At 44.2% G+C, this 24,125-nt stretch overlaps 2 protein-coding genes across 2 annotated transcripts; one reads left to right on the top strand and one right to left on the bottom strand.

Moving 5' to 3' along the window:
• The first annotated feature begins 969 nt into the window (after positions 1–969).
• On the top strand, positions 970–18,509 carry Cct2 (chaperonin containing TCP1 subunit 2). Its single transcript, XM_052753421.1, has 16 exons — positions 970–1,100; positions 1,816–1,890; positions 1,986–2,051; positions 4,137–4,248; positions 4,637–4,713; positions 4,821–4,933; positions 5,996–6,198; positions 9,343–9,443; positions 9,642–9,769; positions 10,612–10,715; positions 12,128–12,247; positions 13,133–13,261; positions 13,431–13,534; positions 13,772–13,871; positions 16,286–16,427; positions 18,237–18,509. The coding sequence occupies exons 1-16, from the start codon at positions 1,098–1,100 to the stop codon at positions 18,265–18,267; spliced, it is 1,608 nt and encodes a 535-aa protein (XP_052609381.1). The 5' UTR covers positions 970–1,097; the 3' UTR covers positions 18,268–18,509.
• Positions 18,510–22,895: 4,386 nt separating this feature from the next.
• Positions 22,896–23,720, bottom strand: Lrrc10 (leucine rich repeat containing 10). Its single transcript, XM_052753734.1, has one exon. The coding sequence runs from the start codon at positions 23,718–23,720 to the stop codon at positions 22,896–22,898; it is 825 nt and encodes a 274-aa protein (XP_052609694.1).
• Between the last annotated feature and the right edge of the window lie 405 nt (positions 23,721–24,125).

Raw genomic sequence — 24,125 nt, 5'->3', positions numbered from 1 at the left:
ATTAAGTTACTCTATCTGAGAGTAGAAATAACTAAAAATTAAAAATGCCTTAGTGTTAGCAATTGTCAGAAATATAGGTACTTGCTAAGTGATCAAAGAGAAATGTTACCAGAGGATCAAAGAAAAACTTTTTTTTTAAGCATTGAAACCTAGGATTTCAAGAGTAAGGAGAAAACTTTTTTAATAAACTGAAATATTTGGGACTGATCTTGATCTCCATTGAGACGTCATGGAATAGTTATTAGTTTTTTTTGGTTTTTTTTTTCTCCCCCGGGGAAAACAAAATGAAGAGAAAAACCTAAATTGGATAACCAGGGCCAAGGTAAAAGTCTCAGCTAAGCCTCACTAGCCCTTGTCCTAGGCAGCTAATATCCGATTACAGCGTTTTAAAATTAAAAGAACTCCAGGAGTCATGGCACCGCCTTTAATCCGGTACTCTGGAGGCATTGGCAGGTGGATCTGAGAGTTCCAGGCCAGCCTGCTCTACATCGTGAGTTCCAAGCCAAGCCAGAGCTACACATTAGACCCTGTCTAAAAATTTAAGTGAAGATTCCTTTATAATGGTAATACTTAAAAGTAATAAAAGTATTATTTAGTAGTATATTGGTAAATAATCCCCCCCAAAGGGAAAAAAAAAAAACACGAAAAATTGAGTGGATGCTTCCATGGAGAGTAAATGGTGGAAATGATTAGTGTGCAACACTTGAAACTGTACATCTGACCTTAAAAATATATGTAAGCAGGAACTCCGTTTCTGTGGCAACCAGGGCGGTACACTGTCTCTTTGGTCTGGAGTTCTACGCTAAATCAGCCCGCCCCTAGCCCCGCCTACATCGGCAGGGACTTCCGCCGCTGGGCGTGGCGCGAGCCGAGGCCCCGCCCCTTCCCCCCGACCCCCCCCCCCCCCCCGCGAGCCGCTCCGCTTCCGGACCAGCCCCCTACGCAGGAGGCGCAGGCGGCTGTGCCAGGCGGAAACCGGCGCGGTCGGCCCCGCCCCCTGCGGCAGGGCGTGCCGTCACTTCCGCCCTCCTTTCTGCTGTCTTCCCGGCGCGGTCCTGTGAGGGCTTCTCCTCCTCTCCGCGGAGTTCGTCGGAACCATGGTGAGCTCCGCTCTCGGCCCACGACCTCCGCCCCTGCCCGGGTGCCGCTGTGTCCGCCCTCCGCGCTGCTCCCCTTGTCTAACGGGAGCCGCAGCCTCCTTGCGGCCCCCCTCCCCTGGGCCGGTCGCACATGGCTCGGGCCGGGCGTGAGGCCTGCGTGGGATCCCGCAGACCGAGCTCTCCACGGCGGGGCGGGCGGGCGGGCGGGCGCGAAGGGAGAAGGCGCCCTAAAGCCAGCATCTCCTCCTAAAATCAGGCCTTTCCGTGGCTAAGGGACCCCCGACGACCGCCCCCCCTCCCCCCCCGGGGCTCACCCCACACGAAGAAGTTTCTGGTACTCTTGTCAGCCCCGCCCTCCTCGGGGCGGGGCTTGAAGGGCGGGCGGCTGGGCAGGGCCGGTGGAAGATGGAGGATGCCTTGGTGCTTGGTACCGCTGCTCCACGGCCCACGCCTGCCTCCGCCTTAATGTTGCCCTTAGTTCGCCCTACACCCCAGCCGATGTATTATTCCTGGCGCCTACCCGCAAGTCCTTCTCGCCATTTAAATAAATGCCCACTTCCATGACGGACCTCCTGAAATGCTATTGTAAATTGATTTTCTACTGTACATTGATTTTCCTTTTGGGTAATAAGACTTACCAGTCTCGCGAGGGGCCCTAGGTAATGTGGGAAAGAGTACTGGCATTCAGACGTCGTGTCTCGGTTTCCCCGTGTAGGCGTCCCTTTCCCTTGCCCCTGTGAACATCTTCAAGGCCGGAGCTGACGAAGAGAGAGCTGAGACCGCTCGCCTGGTAAGCCCGTTCCGCCTCTTGTAAATGACAGAACTGCGCTTTTCTCTGTGATGGTAAGTCTTGACCACCTTTTCTGATTTTTCTCCTTTTTTAAGTCATCCTTCATTGGTGCCATCGCCATCGGAGACTTGGTGAAGAGCACTTTGGGACCGAAGGGCATGGTAAGAAAAATAGGAAAATTTTAGAAGAGTTTGTTTCTAGTTTTCTTTCTTTCTTTTTTTTTTTTTTCTACCTGAGATACGGTCTTGTGTTGCAGCAGCTGGCCAAAAATAAGTTTTAAAAATTGTTTAAAGCCTTTAGTGTAAATTTAGTTATTAATTTTTTTTATGTTTTGCTGTCTAAAACGTTAAATTATAAAAAATCCTCCTCCAATCACATGTCACTCTCCAGTGACAAGTGTTGCCATATAGATGCAAAACCTGCTAATAGTTTCTGTTCACTTATGGATATGCTTGTCATAGATTTTCGAAATGCATTTTTAAAATAACAGATACTGGTTTTGTTTATGTGTGTGTGCTATTGGTGTGTACTTGTTTTAGTGTCCTATTTTAAATTTCTTTCAGAGTTTGTGCTACCTCTTTTTAGAACCTGCATAAATTATTTTTATAGCCTTGCCTGTCCTCCTTCCCACAAACAATCCCTTCATGTGGAGCAGCGGTACCAAGCGCCAAGGCATCCTCCATCTTCCATCTTTTCTGCTCTAGCCCTCTGCCTTTCAGATCTATACGAGCCTTTCCATCCTTACACTTCCTAAGACTGACCTTTGCCTCTGTTGCTCACACCTCCCCGAAACTGTAGAACACTGTCCATGGCTGACCTCGTCTGTGCACTCTTGCTACGACCACTCTGCTCCTCACTAAACCTAACAAACTCGGATCCGCTCTCACTGTCTGTCTCGTCTCTTCCACCACTCTCAAGCTCAACTCCTAATTTACAAAGGGCTCTGCGGTCCCTTCCACCGTCTCAAATTTTATCTCTCCAAATTTCTCTTATCAAAAAGCTCATCACTCGAATTCCTTACCTGCCCTCCCCTCAATCCCTCCATACTTACCCCTTTTCCTTAACGTTCTCCTTTCTGCCCCAGATCCTCTACACTCCTGTCAAAAACCTCTCAAAGACGTGCTTCCCCATCCTTCTACACTTTATGTGGATGGCAGCGTCTTCCTGTCAGACGGCCACGTCAGGCTGACCCCTCCATTATCAGTACTCATTATCAGCTCCTGTTCTCTCATGGTCACCTGTTCCCCACAAATCTCATCTCTTCACACTCCTACTTTTCCTCTGCCCAAGTGATTACTGAATACCTAGCACCAGCTGACTCCCCTAAATTCATTAACTGTCCAGATGGCCTTAGATATCAAACACTGACTACACTTCAATTACAAGACGTAACTAAATCCAAGCCATCTCCTCTGCACACACGCACGCACATGCACGGTCAAGGTCACCCAACAAACTCACTTCCCTGAACCTCCTTAGTGCCCCCACCGCTTGCTTTGAGCCTCTCTTCAGCACCCTGTGTTAGTCGAACTCTGGCCGATACCCCAGTTGCCAGTTCTTTAAATTATCTTTTAGTTAGCATAAGAAGGGTCCCATTGTGATGGTTTTTAAAAATATGTTTTATCAGGCTGGAGAGATGGCTCAGAGGTTAAGATCACCGACTGCTCTTCCAGAGGTCCTGAGTTCAATTCCCAGCAACCACATGGTGGCTCACAACCATCCATAATGAGATCTGGTGCCCTCTTCTGGCCTGTAGTCATACATGCTGTATACAAAATAAATAAATCTTTTTTTTTAAAAAAGTGTTTTATATCTTTTTGGTTTTTCGAGACAGGTTTCTCTGTGTCGCTTTGGAGCCTGTCCTGGAACTCATTCTGTAGCCCAGGCTGGCCTCTGCCTCCCGAGTGCTAGGATTAAAGGTGTGCGCCACCACCGCCTGGCTTGTTTTATATCTTTAACCACGATACAGTATTCTGGGGTTTGCTCTTAACTTTGTGTATGGACATTGGTTTCCATCATTGTCTGTCATGGTGTTGTAACAAAGCTAGTTTGTGGTACCTGTACTTCTGAGGTTTTAGGAAACATTGAGGTTTGGTTGTAGGCTACATGTATTGGAAATATTTGGTAGCAGATAACCATCCAGAGTGTGTCCGTGTCAGCAGTGTGCGGCTAGTGCAGTTCCTGACGCCAGGTATTCTTCAAGAAGTGCTTAGACCTTAATCTGACCCAAGTCAATTTCCTTCCAGGACAAAATCCTTCTAAGCAGTGGACGAGATGCCTCTCTAATGGTAACCAATGACGGTGCCACCATTCTAAAAAACATTGGTGTTGACAATCCAGCAGCTAAGGTTTTAGTTGGTGAGTCTTATTTCCTTAATGATTGTGTCAACTATTTAAATGATAGCCATCCTTTACCATCATTAAAATGAATATCAGAAGTACTGTTGTCCACTTGGGGCAGCTGCAACCACAGACTAGGTAGTTTTTAAATGATACAAGTCTGTTTGGCTGAACTGTAAGGTCCAAGACCAGTGGGCCCTGTCGGTGAGGGCCCTGTGCTGTGTTATAACGTTGGTGAGACAGAAAAGGGGATGACAGTTTCATGAACTTGGGAGAGCATATTCAAGCTAGCGTATTTGGAACTTAAAGGTCTCCCAAACTTTGTCAGCTGTGGAACCTACTATAAGTGGGTGTTTTAAGAGAATTGAGGAATGTGGAGAAATAATCATTTTGTTTTTTTCCCTAGATATGTCCAGGGTTCAAGATGACGAAGTTGGCGATGGCACTACCTCTGTTACTGTTTTAGCAGCAGAACTACTCCGGGTAAGAGCCACTCAACACTTCCACCCTATTGTTGTGACTGATCTGGAGCAGTAGAAGTATTCCAATCCTTTACTACTTTTATCTGTGTACTTTTATTTTATTGACAGGAAGCAGAATCTTTAATTGCAAAAAAGATCCATCCACAGACCATCATTGCAGGTTGGAGAGAAGCCACAAAGGCAGCAAGAGAGGCCCTGTTGAGCTCTGCAGTTGATCATGGGTTGGTACACCAAAATCCTGTTGGGAATTCTCATGTAGAGAACCATGAGAAACATGCACGAGCTCATCTTGCTGCTGTACCCTCCACGGCACCTCCAGAATAGCCTTCCTAGTCTCAGCTAGCACCGACATTGAGTCTTTACCTCAGCCTCCTGTGCTCTAGACAGAGCTCCACCTGCCTCTGCCTCCCCAGTGCTGGATTACAGCGTGTGTTTCCACGCCTGCTTTTTAACCTGGTAGATAACCCGTGTGTTTCTGGGTGTTGATACATTCTCTTGGAGTGTCAGCTGTTAGGTGCTTCAGAATGTGACTGATGGAATTTCCTTAAACTGTCTGCCTTTGGAGAATGGTATGTTTGAAAAGTTTAGCTTTATGATAATGTCAGAAATTTGTTACTCAAGAAATATTTCTAGAAGTGGAATTGCTGAGGCTAAATGTATCTATGTACTTGAGTTTACCTTCATGTACATTAATTACCAAATCTCCAGAAGCAATTTCTGTTTGTGCTGAGTGTGTCACAGACAGTTGTTTCCCCACATTCCTTTTTTTTTTTTCATTTTTGTTTATTAAGAAATTTTCTACTCTACATACCATCCACAGATTCGCCCCTCCTCCCACTCCCAGCCCTCTTTCCCGAGCCACCCCACATCCCCACATCCCCCAAATCGAGGTCTCCCATGGGGAGTCAGCAGAGCCCAACACACTGAGCCTAGGCAGGTCCAAGCCCCTTCCCACTGCATCAAGACTCTGCAAGGCGTCATATCACAGGCACTGGATTCCCAGAAGCCTGGCTATGCACCAAGGACAGATCCCGATCCCCCTGCCTGGAGTTTCCCCACATTCGTAGCAACATTTGATTGTCTTGCTTGCTTTTGCCTCACCCTGTTTGGCAGTTGGATGGGAAAGATGGTATCCATTGTTTACATGTTTCTTGATTTTGGTGACATTAGAGGCCTGCATAGAGCCAAGTACTTAGGTAAATTTTGAAAATTAAAGTATGCTTATTATGTTTGAATAATTTAATAACAGGTGGGTTTTCTTTTTGTTTGATTGGTTTTATTAGTTCTGATGAAGTCAAATTCCGGCAAGATTTGATGAATATTGCAGGAACAACATTATCCTCAAAGCTCCTTACTCATCACAAGGACCACTTTACCAAATTAGCTGTAGAAGCTGTTCTCAGACTGAAGGGTTCTGGTAATCTGGAGGCCATTCATGTCATCAAGAAACTAGGCGGAAGCCTGGCAGACTCCTATTTAGATGAAGGTGTGTATGTGTGTCAAATATAGAGAAGATTTGATTGGTGACTGAGTCTTAAGTACTCAACCATGCTTGCCTGCAGTGACACAACAAAGCCAGAAAACTTGTCTTTAAGGCCCGTTCATGTTACAGCTGCTGTTGTCATTGTGTCAGTTTGTAGTGTTGACAGTGCTTCGCCTGCCACACTGTCTCCGCGTCATCCTACTTCCTAGATCTCACGCAGGAAGTCATTTGCTGTCTAGTAGAGAAAGGATAGCTTCACCAAGAGCTTTTCCCAGATGCTACTTTTCTCAGGATTACATGTATTTTCCAAGCAGAGTCTGGATACATCAAATCACTTAATTAACAGGTTGTTGAGGATAAAGAACTTTTGTTTTGATTGATATTTTACTGACTTTGTGTGGCATCTGCCATTTTTTTTTTAATTAAAAATTTTTAGACCTGGGCTGGAGAGATGGCTCAGAGGTTAAGAGAGAGCACTGGCTATTCTTCCAGAGGCCCTGAGTTCAATTCCCAGTAACCACGTGGTGGCTCACAACCATCTGTAATAGGATCTGGTGCCCTCTTCCAGCCTGTAGGGATGCAGGCAGGATACTGTATGCATAATACAGAAATAAATCTTTAAAAATTTCATGCTCACTCTGTGAGCCTTTTGCCCACATGCATGTGCACCTTGTGCATGACCGGTGCCCAGGGGGTCAGAAGAGGCACCAGAATCCCTGGAACTGGAGTAAAGAGGGCTGTGAGCTTCCATTTGGGTGCTGAGAACAACCCAGGTCTGCAGCAAGAGCAGCAAGTGCTCTTCAACTGCTGAGCCATCTCTGCAGGCCTTGGCACTTGTTTTTTGTTGTTTTGTTTTTAGGTTTCTCAAGACAGGGTTTCTCTGTGTAGCCCTGGCTGTCCTGGACTCACTGTGTAGACCCATCTGGCCTCAAACTCACAGAGATCCTACCTCTGCCTCCCGAGTGCTGGGATTAAAGGCGTGCTATTGTCCAGTTTTGTTAATAATCTCTCATAGCTAGTGGTGGCCTTGAACTTGCTGTGTATGTAACCAAGAATGACCTTAAACTTCCTTCTGCCGTCGTCTCTCAAACTGAGATTTCAAATACGCACCACCACCCTGGTGTATGCCATACGGGGATCCATCTAGCTAGGGCTTTGTGAATGCTAAATGAGCACTCTTACCTGAGCTACATCATTAGCCCTGGGAAAAAGTTTTGTTTCTAAGTTTATTATTTTTAATCATGTGCATGCTTGTTTCTGACAAACGTGTGAGTATGTACATGTTTGTGGCCAGAGGTGGTAGCTCTGCTCAGGTGGGAATGCTGACTGGTATGAGCCAGCCAGTGTGGGTACGGGGAGCCACACTCTGCTCCTCTGCTACAGTAAGCACTCTTCCAAGTCTGAGCTATCTCTCCAGCTCATTCTGTTGTTTAAGAAAAAAGTATTTTCAAAGTTTCTTTAACTAGCAAACAATGTATATGGTTAGTATGTAGGGATGTAGTTTTTAAGGACTGAGTCTTGGGAGATGCTATTTTCTTTATAGTATAGTTTGTAGGGCATAGGTTTTTCAATGTCTTCTCATTGTATTTACTTTTAAATGAACCATGGACTGTGTAGGCATTTTCTTAAAAGGGGTAGAAAGAGTCAAGTTGTGCTTTATAGCTACAAGTCGTTTGGAGTCTTGGTTTTGCTGTGTGTCTTATGCCATTTGCTTTTTGCGATTCTGAAAATATTTTGGTTATATTGACATGCAAGGGCTCTGTAATGTTTCTAATGTGCTGCCAGGTTGGGGAAGATCCTTATAACAGAGAGCAGCACATACTGCTCCCCATTCTTGTGTATGTGCTCTGTGACAGGTATTGTAACTGGAACTTTAATCCTTTAGTTCTCATAATGATGATCTCCTGAGGACAAGATTAAGCTGAATAGAACAGAAAGCACAAGGTGGGCTTAATGAGCTATAAGTTTCTTATATGTCTGAAAGAAGCCTATGAAGGTGGTCAGTATTAGGTCATATGATGGTATTCAGTCAATAAGGCTAGGCTGTTAATTAGCATCTCTACCTCTAGTTAGACATGCTTTGCATATGAATATCTGGTTGACATTCATCCAGAAGCCACTAAAGATGAGAGCATGATTGAGACCAGGTTTGTCTAGTTGTGTTGACTGTGGTGTTTCTGGTTTACTACTAGGTGGAGTTTTCTGTTAGTTATTTGAGGCAAGGTCTCTATTTTGTCCTGACTGTCCTGGAACTTGCTGTGTAGAACAGACTGGCCCCTGCCTCCCTAGTTCTGGGATTGAAAGCACACACCAATATGCCAGGCTAGGCTGAGTTCTTTGAAAAGCATAGCAATTCATAGCACATCCTTTGATTTCAACTCTTCACTGCTTATTTTGTCTTGTTGGTTTTAAGCTAGTAAAAATGAACTCAAAGTTTTTACATTATAATCAGTAGACTCCGGTCTGTTGTATGTATATGAAGCAAGTTTCTGGGTGATGTGTTTTGTTCTCTCCTAGCTGTAATATTGCCTTATGTGTTTTCTCTTTTATTTATTTACTTCATTATTAATGTGTATGGGTGTTTTCGCTACATTAATGTCTGTGCTGTGTACATGTCTGGTGCCTGACAGCCAGAGAGGGCATTGGATCCCTTAAAATTGAAATTATGGATGGTTGTGAGCCACCATGTGGGGGCTGGGAATTGAACCCAGAACCTCTGCAAGAGCCAGCAAGTACTCTAAAACCATTGAGCCATCTCTCCAGCCCCTTATGTTCTCACTTTTAAATATATTTTGAAGAATGAATTGGTGTTTGTGACCACTGCGTAATGAAATGCTTTTTAGGTTCTGGGAACGTGGTGCATTGAACTTTTATTTTTTTATTTTATTTTTTTTCCGAGACAGGGTTTCTTTGTGTAGCTTTCCTGGAACTCACATTGTAGACCAGGCTGGCCTCGAACTCACAGAGATCCTCCTACCTCTGCCTCTCGAGTGCTGGGATTAAAGGCATGCACCACCACCGTCCGGCTGGTGCATTGAAAAATTTTTAAAAATGCATTATTTGAGTGACTAATTTGGTATCACAGATAACTTTTCAGGTCTAGTAATGCATGCTTTAAGTATTTATTACCCTTTATGTTTGTTGTAGGTTTTCTGTTGGATAAAAAAATTGGAGTAAATCAACCAAAGAGAATTGAAAATGCTAAAATTCTTATTGCCAATACTGGAATGGATACAGACAAAATAAAGGTGTGTTACTGTATTTCTTGAAATTTTATTGCTGTTAACTCAGGAGTCAGTTACATTAAACAGCTTAGAATCTGTTTAGAAATAATACACCCATATATCCTTTGATATGTACGTTCATAAAAATACTGGAATATACTGTGTTACTAGGACTCTAAAGAGGAGCGAAACTTGACTCTGTCTTCATATCTTTCATCTTAGATATTTGGCTCTCGGGTAAGAGTTGATTCCACGGCAAAGGTTGCAGAAATAGAACATGCAGAAAAGGAAAAGATGAAGGAGAAAGTTGAACGTATTCTTAAGCATGGAATAAATTGCTTTATTAACAGGTCTGTGTTTGCTTGTGCTGATAGTGTTTTTAACAAACTAATGTTATTTTCATGAAAATTGTATTTCCTACCAAATTACTGTTAGAAAGTGCTGCACATGGTTTGTTTACTAACAGTTACAGATTGTTGCCATTCAAGCAGTCAGCTAAGACATACATACACTCAGTGGACTGTTAGATTAAAGGCAAGGTTTACATATTTAAGATTCCTCAGCCCCTATTGCTATTCTCAGTACTTTACTGTACTGTACTCAGTTTTCATGTGGTGATAGAAGGATTCAGTGCTTGATGTGGCAGATGAAGTGAGGCTGACTAGTTGGGGATTGTCGTTTAATGTAAAGCTGTGTTAGTGTTGAACACTCACAATGAGGTAACGTCAATTTTCTAATGTAGAGGATCACTAAGTGTCAGCAGGCAGAAGAACAGACCATGTGGATTCACCAGACAGGATTGAAGGTTCCTAAACTTGTGGGACAGAGTAGAGCAGTGTCAGATTTCTTCTGGATACTCTGGGAATGATTTAAATATGATGAATTGTTTCTCTTTGGAATTTCTGATGAAATAACCCTGGATCTCAGTTGACTTTAGCTGGAACCTGAGAAATGAATCTCTTAATTTCTTTTTTTGCTTATGCTATAAGGTCAGAGGACAACTTGTTGGGAGTGGGTTCTCTCCTATCATTTGAGACCCAAGAGTTGAGCATAAATCATCAGGCTGTTTTTTTGTTTTTTGGATTTTTTTTTCCTAGTGAAGTAAAAATGCTTGCAGGTTTTGCATTCTAATGTAATTCATCATGAGAAGTAGCTGTTTTGAGCATAATGTTCTTGTATATTTTGTTTGCAGACAGTTAATTTATAATTATCCTGAACAACTCTTTGGTGCTGCTGGTGTCATGGCTATTGAGCATGCAGACTTTGCAGGTGTGGAACGCCTAGCTCTTGTCACAGGTATGGAAAAAGACATTAGTCTCTAGTAAGTATAATTATCATTCTTGTGTTTATTGAGCGTTACTGTGCAATTCATTGTTGAGAATAAGAAGAAATCCCTTAAAGAGCTAAGAGTATATAAACAGTTATTCTGAATTATGCCTTTAGTTACAGTGTTTGAAGAATTACATTGATTGATTTTTGTGTTGTTGGGTGCATGTGAGCCATGGCTTGCATATGGAGATCACAGGCAGCTTCATAGACTTGATTCTCTCCCCTTACCATGTGAGTCTTAGGTCTCAAACTCAGGTCCTGAATCTTGGTGGTATCTTTACCTACTGAACTATCTTGCTATCTTGCTGGTCTCATTATTATTATTATTATTAGTATTAGTAGTAGTAGTAGTAGTAGTAGTAGTAGTAGTAGTAGTAGTAGTAGTAGAGGTAGTTTTTTCTCTTAGAAATGCTTGGTACTCAGAAGTTTCTCAGATTTTGGATTTTGGGGGTGTGGAGTGCGATATTTGATCATGCATAGTGAGATAACTTGAGATAAGACCCAAGTCTAAACATGGAGTTCATTTTTATTAAGTATGTATGCCTCATAAACAGAGGGACTTGCATTTTTACTGGTCCATTGCATGGACTCATACAGATTTTTCCACTTCTGTTATAGAAGTTGTACATGGGGCTGGAGAGATGGCTCAGCGGTGAAAAGCACTGGCTGCTCTTCCAGAGGACCCAAGTTCAATTCCCAGCACCCACATGGCAGCTCACAACTGTCTGTAACTCTAGTTCCAAGGGACCTGACACCCTCACACAGACATACATGCAGGCAAAACACCAATGCACATATAAAATAAAAATAAATCATTAAAATTTAAAAAAAAAGTTGTACATTTAGGTTTCAGTTTACAGATGTTTAAAGTGTATTACCAGATTATATATATGCTAAGTTTGCCATGCTGTAGAGGTTCTTTTGTTGAAGCTTGCCATGCTGTAGAGGTCCTTTTGTTGAGGTGTTTCAAGACAACCAGTTCTTTCACACAAATATAAAGACTAAATCGCTAGGTGTAGTCTAGACAAATTTGAGCTGAAAAGAGGAGTTTTGAGTCTTAACTAGTCTATTTGTTTTGCTGAATATTTAAATTCTTTGTGCCCCGTGTGAGGTAAAGTTACAGTAACCTTTAGTGAAGACTTTTGTGCCTTTCTGAGAGAGTGAAGTATGTACCTTGTGCTTGAATTTAAACATAACTTTTCTAAGTTTTTAATTTCCCAAATGGTAAAAATGTTTTAAGTAAGTAAATCAATCTAATGACAGCCTCAAACTTACAGAGATCCATCTGCCTCAGCCTTCCTAGTGCTGAGCTTAAAGGCATGCACCACCATGCCCAGCTGAGAACAAATTTTAACCCTGGAATGTGTTTATGTTCATAGGTGGTGAGATTGCCTCCACCTTTGATCACCCAGAGCTGGTGAAGCTTGGAAGCTGCAAACTTATAGAAGAAGTCATGATTGGAGAAGACAAACTCATCCACTTTTCTGGGGTTGCCCTTGGTGAGTGACTGTGTAAATTTTGGCTTAAGTACCTAAGTCCTTGCTGGCCTCTTAAGGCAAAAGAAAAGTTACCATAGTACTAAAATACATTCTGTAAGCTGGTGGATAGCTCTGTGGGTGAAGGTGCTTGGTGCCAAGCCTGATGACCGAAGTTCCTTCTCTGAGACCCACATGGTAGAACCAATTTCCACCTGACTACCATGTACATATACACCCCCCACACCCCCTACATACACATTAATGAGTGGAGTGGGGATAAATCTTATAAGGACAAATAGAAGATAATTTTTTTTTTTTGGTTTTTTCGAGACAGGGTTTCTCTGTGTAGCTTTGCGCCTCTCCTGGAACTCACTTGGTAGCCCAGGCTGGCCTCGAACTCACAGAGATCCGCCTGGCTCTGCCTCCCGAGTGCTGGGATTAAAGGCGTGCGCCACCACCGCCCGGCCCAATTTTTTTAATAATGTATTTAACTTTATTTTATATACATTGGTACGAGGGTGTCAGATTCCCTGGAATTGAGTTACAGACAGGTGTGAGCTGCCATGTGGGTGCTGGGAATTAAACCCAGGTCCTTTGGGAGGGCAGCCAGTGCTCTTAACCACTGAGCCATCTCTAGCCCCATAGAAGATAAATTTTGTTTTGTTTCAGTGTCTTGAAGTCTTAAGTTGATATTTGCTGGGCCTTTTGGAAATATGTACCTTTAGCATCGATTTTTCTCGATAACTTAGAAGGCTTATGAACATGGATTTTTGTAGGGAAAGCTTTTCTTGGGGGAAGAATGAGCTACCAAAACCCGATCATAGTCATTTAGATAATGGAGAGGAAATGGTTATGTGGTGTATGACAAAGCGGTGACTGACTTATGAATATTACATTTAACGTCAGGTGAGGCTTGCACTATTGTACTCCGTGGGGCCACTCAGCAGATTCTGGATGAAGCAGAAAGGTCTTTGCATGACGCCCTTTGTGTTCTCGCCCAGACTGTGAAAGACCCCAGGACAGTGTATGGAGGAGGTGAGCATTTGGAAAGTGTTCAGTTCTTGCTTTCTCGGTGTGTGGTATGACTCATAAGTGGATGTATTGGCTCTTGTAGAAACTAGTCATGTGAGCCTTCGATTTCAAAATGACAGATCATTGTTCTGGAGACAGCAGAGCACGTAACAGTTTGGGTTTTCATTTGTAGGTTGTTCTGAGATGGTGATGGCTCATGCTGTGGCAAAACTTGCCAGCAAAACACCAGGGAAAGAGGCTGTAGCAATGGAGTCTTTCGCTAAAGCGCTGAGAATGGTAACTATGGAAGGAGCCCTGAACGTCAACTTCATGGGAGTCGATTTTAACTGAATGCGTTTTTCTGTCTGGACAAAAAGATAGTTTGCCCTTTGCAAAGCTGAAATGGTGCACAACGGTTTATATTTGCTTCTACATCTTATACTCCATGAACAGTTATCAAGGACAGCCAGGCATGGTGTATGTCTAGAGACGAGTACTAGTCCTTGGTGCTTACCTGTCCTTTCCGTGTTGTAGTTGCCGACCATCATAGCTGACAACGCCGGCTATGACAGTGCGGACCTGGTGGCCCAGCTCCGGGCTGCGCACAGCGAAGGCCAGACGACGACTGGACTGGGTAAGAGGTCAAGCAGACTTTTGTAGTCACTTGGTGAAAGTTACTTTCTTCAATTAAAAAAAAGTGTACACGCACAAACCGTGCGTCCGTCCATCCGTGTGTGTGTGTGTGTGTGTGTGTGTGTGTGTGTGTGTGTGTGTGTGTGTGTATTACACACTTGGTCATAGTCCCCCTTCCCATTGTTGTCTTAACACCTTTCCTCTTCCACTGAACCCTGTGTTCCCAAATCCCTCTCCCACTTAGATGGATGGGTGGAAGGCTATTTACTTGCATAACGGCACCTTTTCGGAGGCTGTACCCTGAGGAATCTCCTTCCCCAGCAGCCTTTAATGACCTGTAGGGCTGGGACCTTCTGAGCCCCTCTCCTCTCCATGATGGAGTTAACAGTTGTGTGCATTGGCCATGTCATGTCCAGAAGGTAGCATTTCATAGCACTCCTCCTTATCCTACAACTCTTACTACGCTCATCCTACCCTGTTCTGCAGTGTTTTCGGAGACCTGGAGGGAGTGGTCTGCAGGTTCTGTTCAGGACTGAGCACTCAACAGTCACTGTTTTCTGTACTTTGACCAGTTAGGAGTCTCTGCACTAACTGCTGCCCAACTACAGACTGAAGCTTTCTGAGTAAGGCTTCGCCGGGAGCACTAATCCATACATACAAACAGATGTTTAGATGGCAGTTGGACATAGTGTCTGTTTAGCAAAGTAACAGTAGTCGGTTCCCTCCTCATTCAGTAAGTTTTTTGTTTTGTTTTGTTTTGTTTGTATTTTTTTTAAAGTTCTTATGCTAACCAGGCGGTGGTGGCTCACGCCTTTAATCCCAGCACTTGGGAGGCAGAGCCACACGGATCTCTGTGAGTTCGAGGCCAGCCTGGGCTACCAAGTGAGTTCCAGGAAAGGTGCAGAGCTACACAGAGAAACCCTGTCTCGAAAAAACAAAAAAAAAATAAAAAAATTAAAAAGTAAAAAAGTTCTTATGCTAACTAAAAGATGGCAATGCTGATTGCTTTTGTAATTACTGTGTATGGGGATGTGTTTTAATTTTGTATTCATAGCATTGCTCTAAGAGGTATAAAACTACTCAAAAGATGGTTTACAGTTTGATATTAGGATGTGTGAGTAGAGCTTATATTCTCAAGTGTGACTCTTAGAACACAGTTTCTAATTTCATAACAAACATTGGCACGGTTTTGATTGTAAACCTCTAATACATAAATAAAGTAGTTAACAAGATACCACATGTGGGCCTGGTGCCTACAGAAGCCCTTGGAAGTCAGAAGGCATGGGATCCCCTGCTACTGGATTTAAAGACTGTTGTGAGCCACCACATGGGTACTGGGAATCAAACTAGGCTCCTTTGGAAGAGCAGTTAAGTGTCCTTAACTGCAGAGCCATCTCTCCAGTCCCCCTTTTTATTGAGTCAGGGTTTCACTGTGTTGCCTTCTCTACCTTGGAACTTGTTGTGCAGACCAGGCCAGCCTTGAAGTCAGTTCCACCTGCCTCCCAAGTGCTGGGATTAACGGTGTATGTGTACAACTGTGTGTTGACATTCCACAGTGCTAGCATTTGGAGGTCAGAACAGCTTGCAGGAGTTGGATCTCAGTTCTGAGGATCAAACTCAGGATCATAATGCTTAGAGGCAAGGACCTTTACCTATTAAGCCATTTTGCTAGCTTGCCCCTGTAAGTTTTTGTTTGATATCGTCCTCTGTTAATAAAAATCATTAGTATTGCCTCCCCTACCCCCAGTGTTGGGGATGTGTGTGTGTGTGTGTATGTTTTAAATACATATGAATATGTGAGTGTGCCTGTGGGCACACTAGAGGATGATGTAGGGTGCCTGCCTCTATTGCTTTCTACCTTACTGCCTTGTTTCAGGGTCTCACTGAACGGGAAGTTCGCCGTTTTTGCTAGCTGAGTGGCCAGGGAGCTCTTGGTGAAGACAGCGCTGCCTCCCTCCCTTTCCTTCCAATGTTGGCTTTAGAGGCACTTGACAGTTGTGCCTAGCTTTTTTGTGTTTGTGCTGGAAATTCAAACTCAGATCCTTAGGTTCTCAGGGTGCAGACATTCATCCACTAAACCATATCCTCAGCCCAATTAAAAGATTTTTTTTTTTTAAGGTGTGTGTGTGTATACATGCACTCTCAGAGACCAGAAGAGGTTGTGAGCTGCCCAGGTGATGGGAACTGAATTCAGGCCATTTTCAAGAACAGCAAATGCTCTTAACCACTGAATCATTGATCCAGGCCCTACAATTTAAAAAATGTTTTAAAGTTGTCTTTGAGTGCTTTTATAGACTGATCTGCTAACTAAATCAGGTAGTTAGGTGCAGTTAATAGGGTTAGTTTTATTACAAGTTACTAAGAGACGCTTTAATACCTTATTTGTTAAACAGTTACTTTAATTTTTTTTTTCAGATATGAAGGAAGGTACCATTGGAGACATGGCAATACTGGGTATAACAGAAAGTTTCCAAGTGAAGCGACAGGTTCTTTTGAGTGCGGCTGAAGCAGCAGAGGTGATTCTCCGTGTGGACAACATCATCAAAGCAGCACCGAGGTACCAGAGCACTTGGCATCTTAGGAAAGCTTGCAGGAGGCAAAATCTAGGGAGCTTTATTTACTTGATCATCATATTTAATGGAACTGTCATTTTTTAGTAGAGTTATGTAAATTATAGTTATGCATAGGCAGCCAGGGACACACTCGGATTGGAAGTGTAAAACAGCCAGACTTACGAAGGTATCAGGGAGCTCTGGCTGCCTGGTGTCTTTTTTACGGGGTGAGAACATGCTGTTTGCCTTCCTGGATATGCTTCCATGTGGATACATGGGTGGTTTTGGTTTTGGAGATGGTCCTGCTGTGTAACCTGGGCTGACTTCAGATTCGGAATCTTCTTCCCTGAGCTTCACTTGCTGAGATGACAGGTAGTTGCCCCACACGTGGCTCACACTGGCACTCTCCAGCACCCATTGTGCAAGGCTCCATTACAGGTTCATATTCTAGAAACTTACCTTCAATTCTCTTAGAGAGCACTCTCACGAAGACAGTTACATGAGGTGCATCGGTCTGTTTCCTGTTGCTGTGTCAAAAAGTCTGATCTAAGAAAGGAAGGATACAGATTTAGAAGTTTGAGTTCACACTTGGCTGGTACTGTTGCTTTTGGGTGGGAGGAGAGGGATGCCAGTGAGGAAGAGGAGTACCAAGTGCACATGTTCCCAAGATGCCGGGTGAAAAGAATAGTTAGGAAGACGGAACAATCTGCCAGAATGGCTACAGGTCAAGGAAGGTAACTGTTTACTTTAAAAACTGGGTTTCAGCCGCTTTAGTTTTGACACGCAATGCTAGTGGAGTGGCAGGGATCAAATTCATTCTGTAGGGAGTTGAGAAGAGACAGAGGAGAACTGAAGCCGATTGTGGTTTTGGGGTGTCGTGTAAGTGAGAGCAAAGAAGCAGGCCCCTAGAGGAAGTGTGGGTATCTGTGAAGTCCAAATAGCTAAGTGAAGATTTTTGGAAGTATGTTTAAAATTCTGTTATTTTTTTTTTTTTTTTTTTTTTTTTTTTTTTTTTGGTTTTTCGAGACAGGGTTTCTCTGTGTAGCTTTGCGCCTGTCCTGGAACTCACTTGGTAGCCCAGGCTGGCCTCGAACTCACAGAGATCCGCCTGGCTCTGCCTCCCGAGTGCTGGGATTAAAGGCGTGCGCCACCACCGCCCGGCTAAAATTCTGTTATTTTGAAACGTCTGAGAATCCCTGGGGAGGCTGGTTTACTGTCCCTGAATCTGACAAGCCAGGAATTTTAAAATACTCACTGTATTTCCCCACTGTATAATTCTAAAATGTATTATACACAGATGTATACATATATACACATACATATATACATATACTTTGTTTAAATTTTTTTTTACAAACAGAAATACGAAGTTAAAGAGTTCACTGATATTCCTGCAAAAGATTGTTCACTCTCCAATCACTATATGATTGCCAGAGAATTAGAGATACAAGGCGAGATTATTGGATACTGAGGCACATCCACCTAGTCTCTAGCTTGTCTTTGGCAGTAGTGCTCCTGAGTAGATTGTCCTCTAGAATCCCTGTGTGTTGGCACTCTGTGGCTTTGTTTAATGCCATCTGGCTAATTTGGTGAACTTTTCTAGTACTTAGATTACTCAAAAACATGAATTAAGCCAAGTGGTAGTATATTCCTTGTAGAGGAGGCAGGAGGATTGCAAGTTAACATCTAATTTAGGGATATATACAGCAAGATCTGGCCCTCAAAAAAAAAAAAAAAAAAAAAAAAAGCAAAAGCCAGGTTGATCATTTTTTTTTTAAACTCCTTTTTCTTAATTGTATGGTTTTTCCTTATAGGAAACGTGTCCCTGATCACCACCCCTGCTAAGCATTCCCATTCGCTGTTGATCTCTGGACCAGTTCATAGCAAAGCTGTATTTGAAAGACTTCGACCTTTTCAAGAAGACTGTGGAATCGATGTGTCCATGATAGCCTTAAGTTTGAACATTAGCTGACCTTCTGTTTTAAACATGGGTCTAATTTATTTGCTATTTCATTTTCCATACAATTCAGTTGATTTACAAGTTCATTTCTCATACTGTGTATTAAAATAAAAAATCCAGTTACTTACCTCTTAATGTCTTACTGATTTATATATATCCTACTGGAAATCTAATTAATGGAAGTGATTGTATTTCAGTGTGGAGTTGTGTCAGCTTAATTATTGACTTTATTCTTTTATGAAATAATTGTCTTGATTATGCCCCAGAGTTACACATGAGTACATTAGTCTTTTGGCTTTGTGGATGGGCCGTATATATACTCAGTCATGCATAGCTTTTACTGCATGTTAATTTGGAGTAAAAGTACCATAAGATACAGTACTGATTTAATTTTATGTGAGTACCCTTTTTTACTTACATTAGATTAAAAGTTTCAATTTCTGTTAAGTTTGAAAAAGTCATATATAACTGTCTACCTCTCTCTGGTGCCCTAATAGGTAACATTCTCTTAAGATAATGGTAAACTTCATTATGATTATTTTGTTAGAGTTTCTGTTTTGGTAGAGATAGGAAATGAGCATAGATATATACTGAGTTTAATTTAAATTTGACATAGATCTGGAAAGTAGTGTATTGCAGCATGCACAGAGTTTAAGAAAGCCCAGAAGCATAGGTGTTTTATCAGCTGTCTCTGGCAGCCTCAGAATGCCTGCATAGGGGAGAAAGGGCCTTTAAAGTTGGTATCAGAGGGCTAGGGAGTGGCACAGTCAGTAAAGTGCCTGTCACAGCATGAGGACCTGAGTTGGGGTCCTTGGCATGTGGTACATACCTGAATCCAGCACTGGAGTAGCAGAATCTAGGATACCGGGCTTTAGCTAGTCACAGCTAGCCTGGTCCATAGGTGGGCTTCAGTTCAGCCAGAGACCTTCACCCAGATAGAGTGGGGAGTGCTAGAGGGGAGCATCTGATGTCAGCCTGTAGTTTCCGTGTGTGTGTGAGAGAGAGAGAGAGAGAGAGAGTGATAGACGTGTGCCTGATGACTGAGGTCAGAAGGAGACATGGGATTCCCTGGAACTGGAGTTAAGAGTGGTTGTTGACCACTATGTGGATGCTGGGAACTGAACCCAGGTTCTCTGCAAGAGCAAGTAGTCACTTCGTCATCTCTCTAGCCTCTGTATCCATGTTTTAATACCTGGAATCTGTTAGGGGCAGGCAAGGTGGCTCAGTGGGCAAAGGTGCTTGCTGTCAAGCTGGAGGACGGAGTTTAATCCCTGGAACCCACATGGCAGAAGGAGGAGACAACCAACTAACTCTTGCAAGCTCTCCTCAGACCTCCAGATGTGAGTGGTGCCCAGCCCCAAACCCCAAATGAATAAAGAAAACACAAATTGGTATGTCAAAGAGTCAATGATAGTGTCACTGCGTAGAAAATTGTAAAATTTTAGAATCCAGTAAGGCCACACTGGCCTACTTTGTGTGGCTGATTCAGGTCCATGAGAAGTAAATTGCTACTGGTTTAACACAGCTGCTGGCAGGATGTGGGGGGGAATCTGTTCTCTTCCAGACTTAGAGCAGGTGCTAATTGTGTGTGTACATTGGGGTTTTGCCTGCATGTATGTCTCAGTGAGGATGCCACATCCTGGAACTGGAGTTACGGACAGTTAGGAAATGGCATGTGGGTACTAGGAATTCAACCTGGGTCCTTTGGAAGAGAGGCCAGAGTGGCCAGTGCTCTTAACTGCTGAGCCATCTCTCCAGCCCCTCTAATTTTGTTTAAGATCGGTTTTTAACTGTGTGTCAGGGGGTGGGCATTATGTGTATTTGAGTGCAAGTGTCCATGGAAGCCAGAGGAGTTGAGTCCCCTAGAGCTGAAGTTACAGGTGGTTGACTTGAGGGATGGGAACCAAACTTGGCCCCCTTAACCACTGAGCCATCTCCCCAGTGGCCATTTCGACATCTGTGCCCTGCTTCTTCCATGGCTATTCTAATGGATTTGAGTAATACTTTCCTTTCTTGTGAACTCAGCTGTATGGATCACAACTTGCTGCTGTTGGTGTTGTCTGGATTACTGTGGCCTAAGTTCTTTATCCTCTTCAGTCATACTCTTGATAAACCCGCCAATGCACCCATCCAGTGGTTTTCCATCTCCCCAAAGTCCCCTTGGTGCATTTTGACACCTTTAGAAGTGGGAACTTGTGTAGATCACAGTCACTGTAGAACTTTGAAGTTCCTAGCATGAACAATAAAGGCAAACTTGGTTTAAATTCCTGACTTCATTATTAGTTCACTCGTGCTGAGGCAGAAGCTGTGGAGGAGCCTGCTGACTGGACTGGCTTTCCTGTCATAGCTCCTTTTGCTTTCTTAGAGCACCCAGAACCTCAGCCCAGGGTTGGCACCTTCCCCAGGGAGCTGGGTCCTCCCACATCAAAAAAAGCCCACAAGCCTGCCTGCCCACAGGCCAATTTGGTGGGGCATTTTCTCCGTTGACAATTCCCTCTTCCCAAATGGCTCCTGTAGCTTGAGTTGACAGAAAACTAGCCAGCATGGGTTGCTACCACTCATGTTACTTGTGAAAACTAAAAGTCTACATACGAAGTTCTGGAAGAGTGAGGACAGGCCAGTAGTGAAGAGCTTGACTAGCTCCCTCCCCATTTGGGGGATGGTCTGCAAGAGATTTCCCCAGTCCGTGGTGGGGTTTCCAGACATAGACTCCAGGGGTGAAATAGTTAGATTTGGTGCTGCAGCCATCCTTCCTTATTTTGCTGACAGGTGATCTTAGCATCTCCCAGACCACCAGAAGAGTTCAAAGAAATGTAAATACCATATACAAGCGATGGAAAACCTTCAGTGAAACATTTTTTAGGCAGCAAAATCAGCCTTGCTTGACAAAGGTACGTTTGTTGCAAGCTTCCAGATTTAGAAGAACACAGTCTGGCTACAGGCCAAACGTTGGATGCAGAGCAGTTAGCATACTCAGAACTCTGAGGTCAGTTAGCTTCAAGTCAAGGCCGCAGCTTATGCTGGAGAAGATAGGCCTATTCGTCTTGAGAGGGCAGACTGGTCAAAAAGCAATCTAAACTGCTATAGCAGAAGCTTGGGAGGCAAACTCTTGTTTGCAAAGTGTGTTTAGCATCAGCTGAGCATATGGCTTCAATCACCCTGAATAAGAATAGACTAAAAAAAGCCTGCATTCTAGCAAGCTAGTAGAAATGTGGACTCAATAGAAAAAGAAGCTGTCCCTGTGGGTGTAAACGTACTATATTTAATGATTAGAGGCATCTTTGGTGGTCTGGTCACTCAGCTGCAGGTACTCTGCATAGGGAGGTGGTGACAGGGTTATGTGATACTCCAGGACCGCCTCTGACCTAGCCAGCAGCGTTTCTGGAAGGATTCTGTCATTTCAGAACTGTGCTTGTGAACGTCAGATCCTCCCATAGCTCTAAAAGCTCAAGATGAGTTTATCTAGGTAGGATGACAATTTGTGTACTTGTATTTTGGAAAGATTATTAGGTAATCTGCTGACAGTTAGTTTAGAATTTATGTATTTGTTATAGTCTCAATTTACATACTTCCATAAATAATGCCCCAATTAACTAGGTTTGTAGACAGTCAAAAGACCCTATAAACAAAAACCCAAACTGTGATAAAAGGCCAGAATGTGTACATATAAGGCAGAGACTTCCAATCGACCCTGTGACCTCCAATTCAAGCTTCAAGTGCTTAAGTGAACTGATGTTTACATTCTACCTTTAACATAGTATGACTCTCTGGAACCATGGCTCTGCTCCGGAGGGCCGCCCAGACTCACTGCCCGAGTCACGTGGCTGCATTGGGAAGAAAGGCTTGGCTTTCCAGATGACAACTGAGCAGACCTTAGGTCAGACCTTATAGGGGAAATGAGTGGAACCGCCTGGACCATTGCGAAGATGGGAGGGGCCCAGCTCCACCAGGAGGCCCCTCTCTGGTCTTTTCAGTGGGTGCTGGACAAGTGAGGTCTTTGTAACAACAACTATTTTTTTTTTAATCAAGATTGACCAGGTAGAGGTGTCCTGTTCAGAAGCCAAATTAGTAACAGTACACTGATACTATTCATGGTAAAGAAATAGATAAGTGTGAGGGACTAGAGACAGACCACCTGAGCGTTTGATAGTTTTTGTTTATTTTAACATATCATCTTTGAAGCACTCACCAGCCTCATGACCAGCCGTTTCTGCTGTAGTGGAAGAGGCCAAAGGGCCCTGGCCCTTCTTCTCTTCAGTGTTTCAAAATAGCTTATTTGAAGAAGCTACTTCAGGAGCGACAGTCACTCTGGGTGGGTTCCAGGCCACAAACAGCCCACACCTTCCTAAGAAGAGGTGCATTGGACCAGAAATGCTTTCTTCTCAATATCCCTTTAGATTCAACATCGCACCTGGCTCTCCATCAGCCTTGGCATGAGCCGGGACTCTTCCGTTCTCATGAGACTGTCTTCAGAACAGTTGCGCCCTCTTAACTGGCCTACAACTGAGGCTCTTCAGGAGCTGGGAGGAAGAAGGGGAGCAGGTGGCTCTTGACTCTCTTCCTGGGCCAGTGCATATCGCCTGGCTTTTCTGGGCTCAGGCTCTGGCGTCTCATCTGCCCATCTCCCAACACGGCGCACCCCTTTGCCCACCTTGGGGGCATTTCTGCAAGGATTGTGGTCATAGATGACCAGCTTCAGATTAGTCAAGTGGGCCAGGCTGGGGAAGTAGCGGATACTGTTCCGATCCACGTCGATCACCTCCAGGAAGGGCATGCGAAGCAGCACAGGGGGGAAGTCCGCGAGCTGGTTGCCTGAGAGCCAGATGGTCCTGAGCTCGCGCAGGCGCCGGAGCTGGCCGGGCAGCAGCCGTAGAGCGTTGGAACCTGCATGCAGGGTCTTAAGGAGGCTCAGCTCACACACCACATCGGGCAGCTGAGTGAGGCAGTTGGCCTCCAGCCACAGGGTGCGGAGGTTCTGGAGCAGGCTGAGCTCATCCGGGAGGTCACAGAGTTTGTTATTGCCCAGGTAGAGGATGCAGAGCTGTTTCAGGGTACACACCACCTGGGGAAGAGCTTTGAAGTTGTTGAAATCCAAGGCCAGGATCTGCAGGTTCTGCAGCTCTACCAGGTCTGGAGGCAGGCTGTGGAGGTGGTTGTCGCTGAGGTAGAGCTTCACCAGCTCGGTGAAGGAGCACACGTGTAGCGGGAAGCGACGCAGCTGACTCCCGCTCAGATCCACCATCCTGTCCAGCGGCATCTCCCGGAGGTCTCCCACCACGTAACTCTGGCAGCGGTCGGTGGGGATGAAGGCCATGAGGGCCCGAATGATGTTCCCCATGTGGAGCCCACTCCCGGGCGAGCCTCTGCGCACTAACCCTGCCAAGGAGTGGCGCTGGCTGGGCTGACTGCCCTGGAGCCTTTGTACCCTCCCTTTATAACCCGGGATTCTGTGACAAAGGCCAGTTACTTTGACAGTGAAAAGTGCTCCTGATAGCAACTTGAGTGTCCGGTGACAGACCCAACAGACAGGCAGGGTCTGGGAGGTCACGTCCAACTCACATATTTGCCTTTAATCACTTCCGCCCTGATCTCTTTTATCTACACTCTCTCCTAATTGTTTTTTCCCCCAATGATAAAATACTATGACAAAGGCGGAGAAATATAAAATGAAGAATACCCATAGTTCCACTATGCAGATACAACTATAAATACTTGAATGTATAGTCCTCACACCTTTTTGCTA

The sequence above is a fragment of the Peromyscus californicus genome, unplaced genomic scaffold, assembly GCF_007827085.1.
Source record: "Peromyscus californicus insignis strain IS unplaced genomic scaffold, ASM782708v3 Scaffold_24__1_contigs__length_46423439, whole genome shotgun sequence".
Taxonomy (NCBI): Eukaryota; Metazoa; Chordata; class Mammalia; order Rodentia; family Cricetidae; genus Peromyscus; species Peromyscus californicus.
The sequence above is the reverse complement of the archived record's forward strand: the minus strand, read 5'-3'. Positions and strand labels throughout refer to the sequence as shown.

Coding starts and splice junctions, on each gene's coding strand:
- Cct2 (XM_052753421.1), top strand. Junction 6,199..9,342: donor AGACTCCTATTTAGATGAAG/GTGTGTATGTGT, acceptor TGTTTGTTGTAG/GTTTTCTGTTGGATAAAAAA. Junction 13,262..13,430: donor CAGGACAGTGTATGGAGGAG/GTGAGCATTTGG, acceptor TTTCATTTGTAG/GTTGTTCTGAGATGGTGATG.
- Lrrc10 (XM_052753734.1), bottom strand. CDS start 23,720: ATGGGGAACATCATTCGGGCCCTCATGGCCTTCATCCCCACCGACCGC.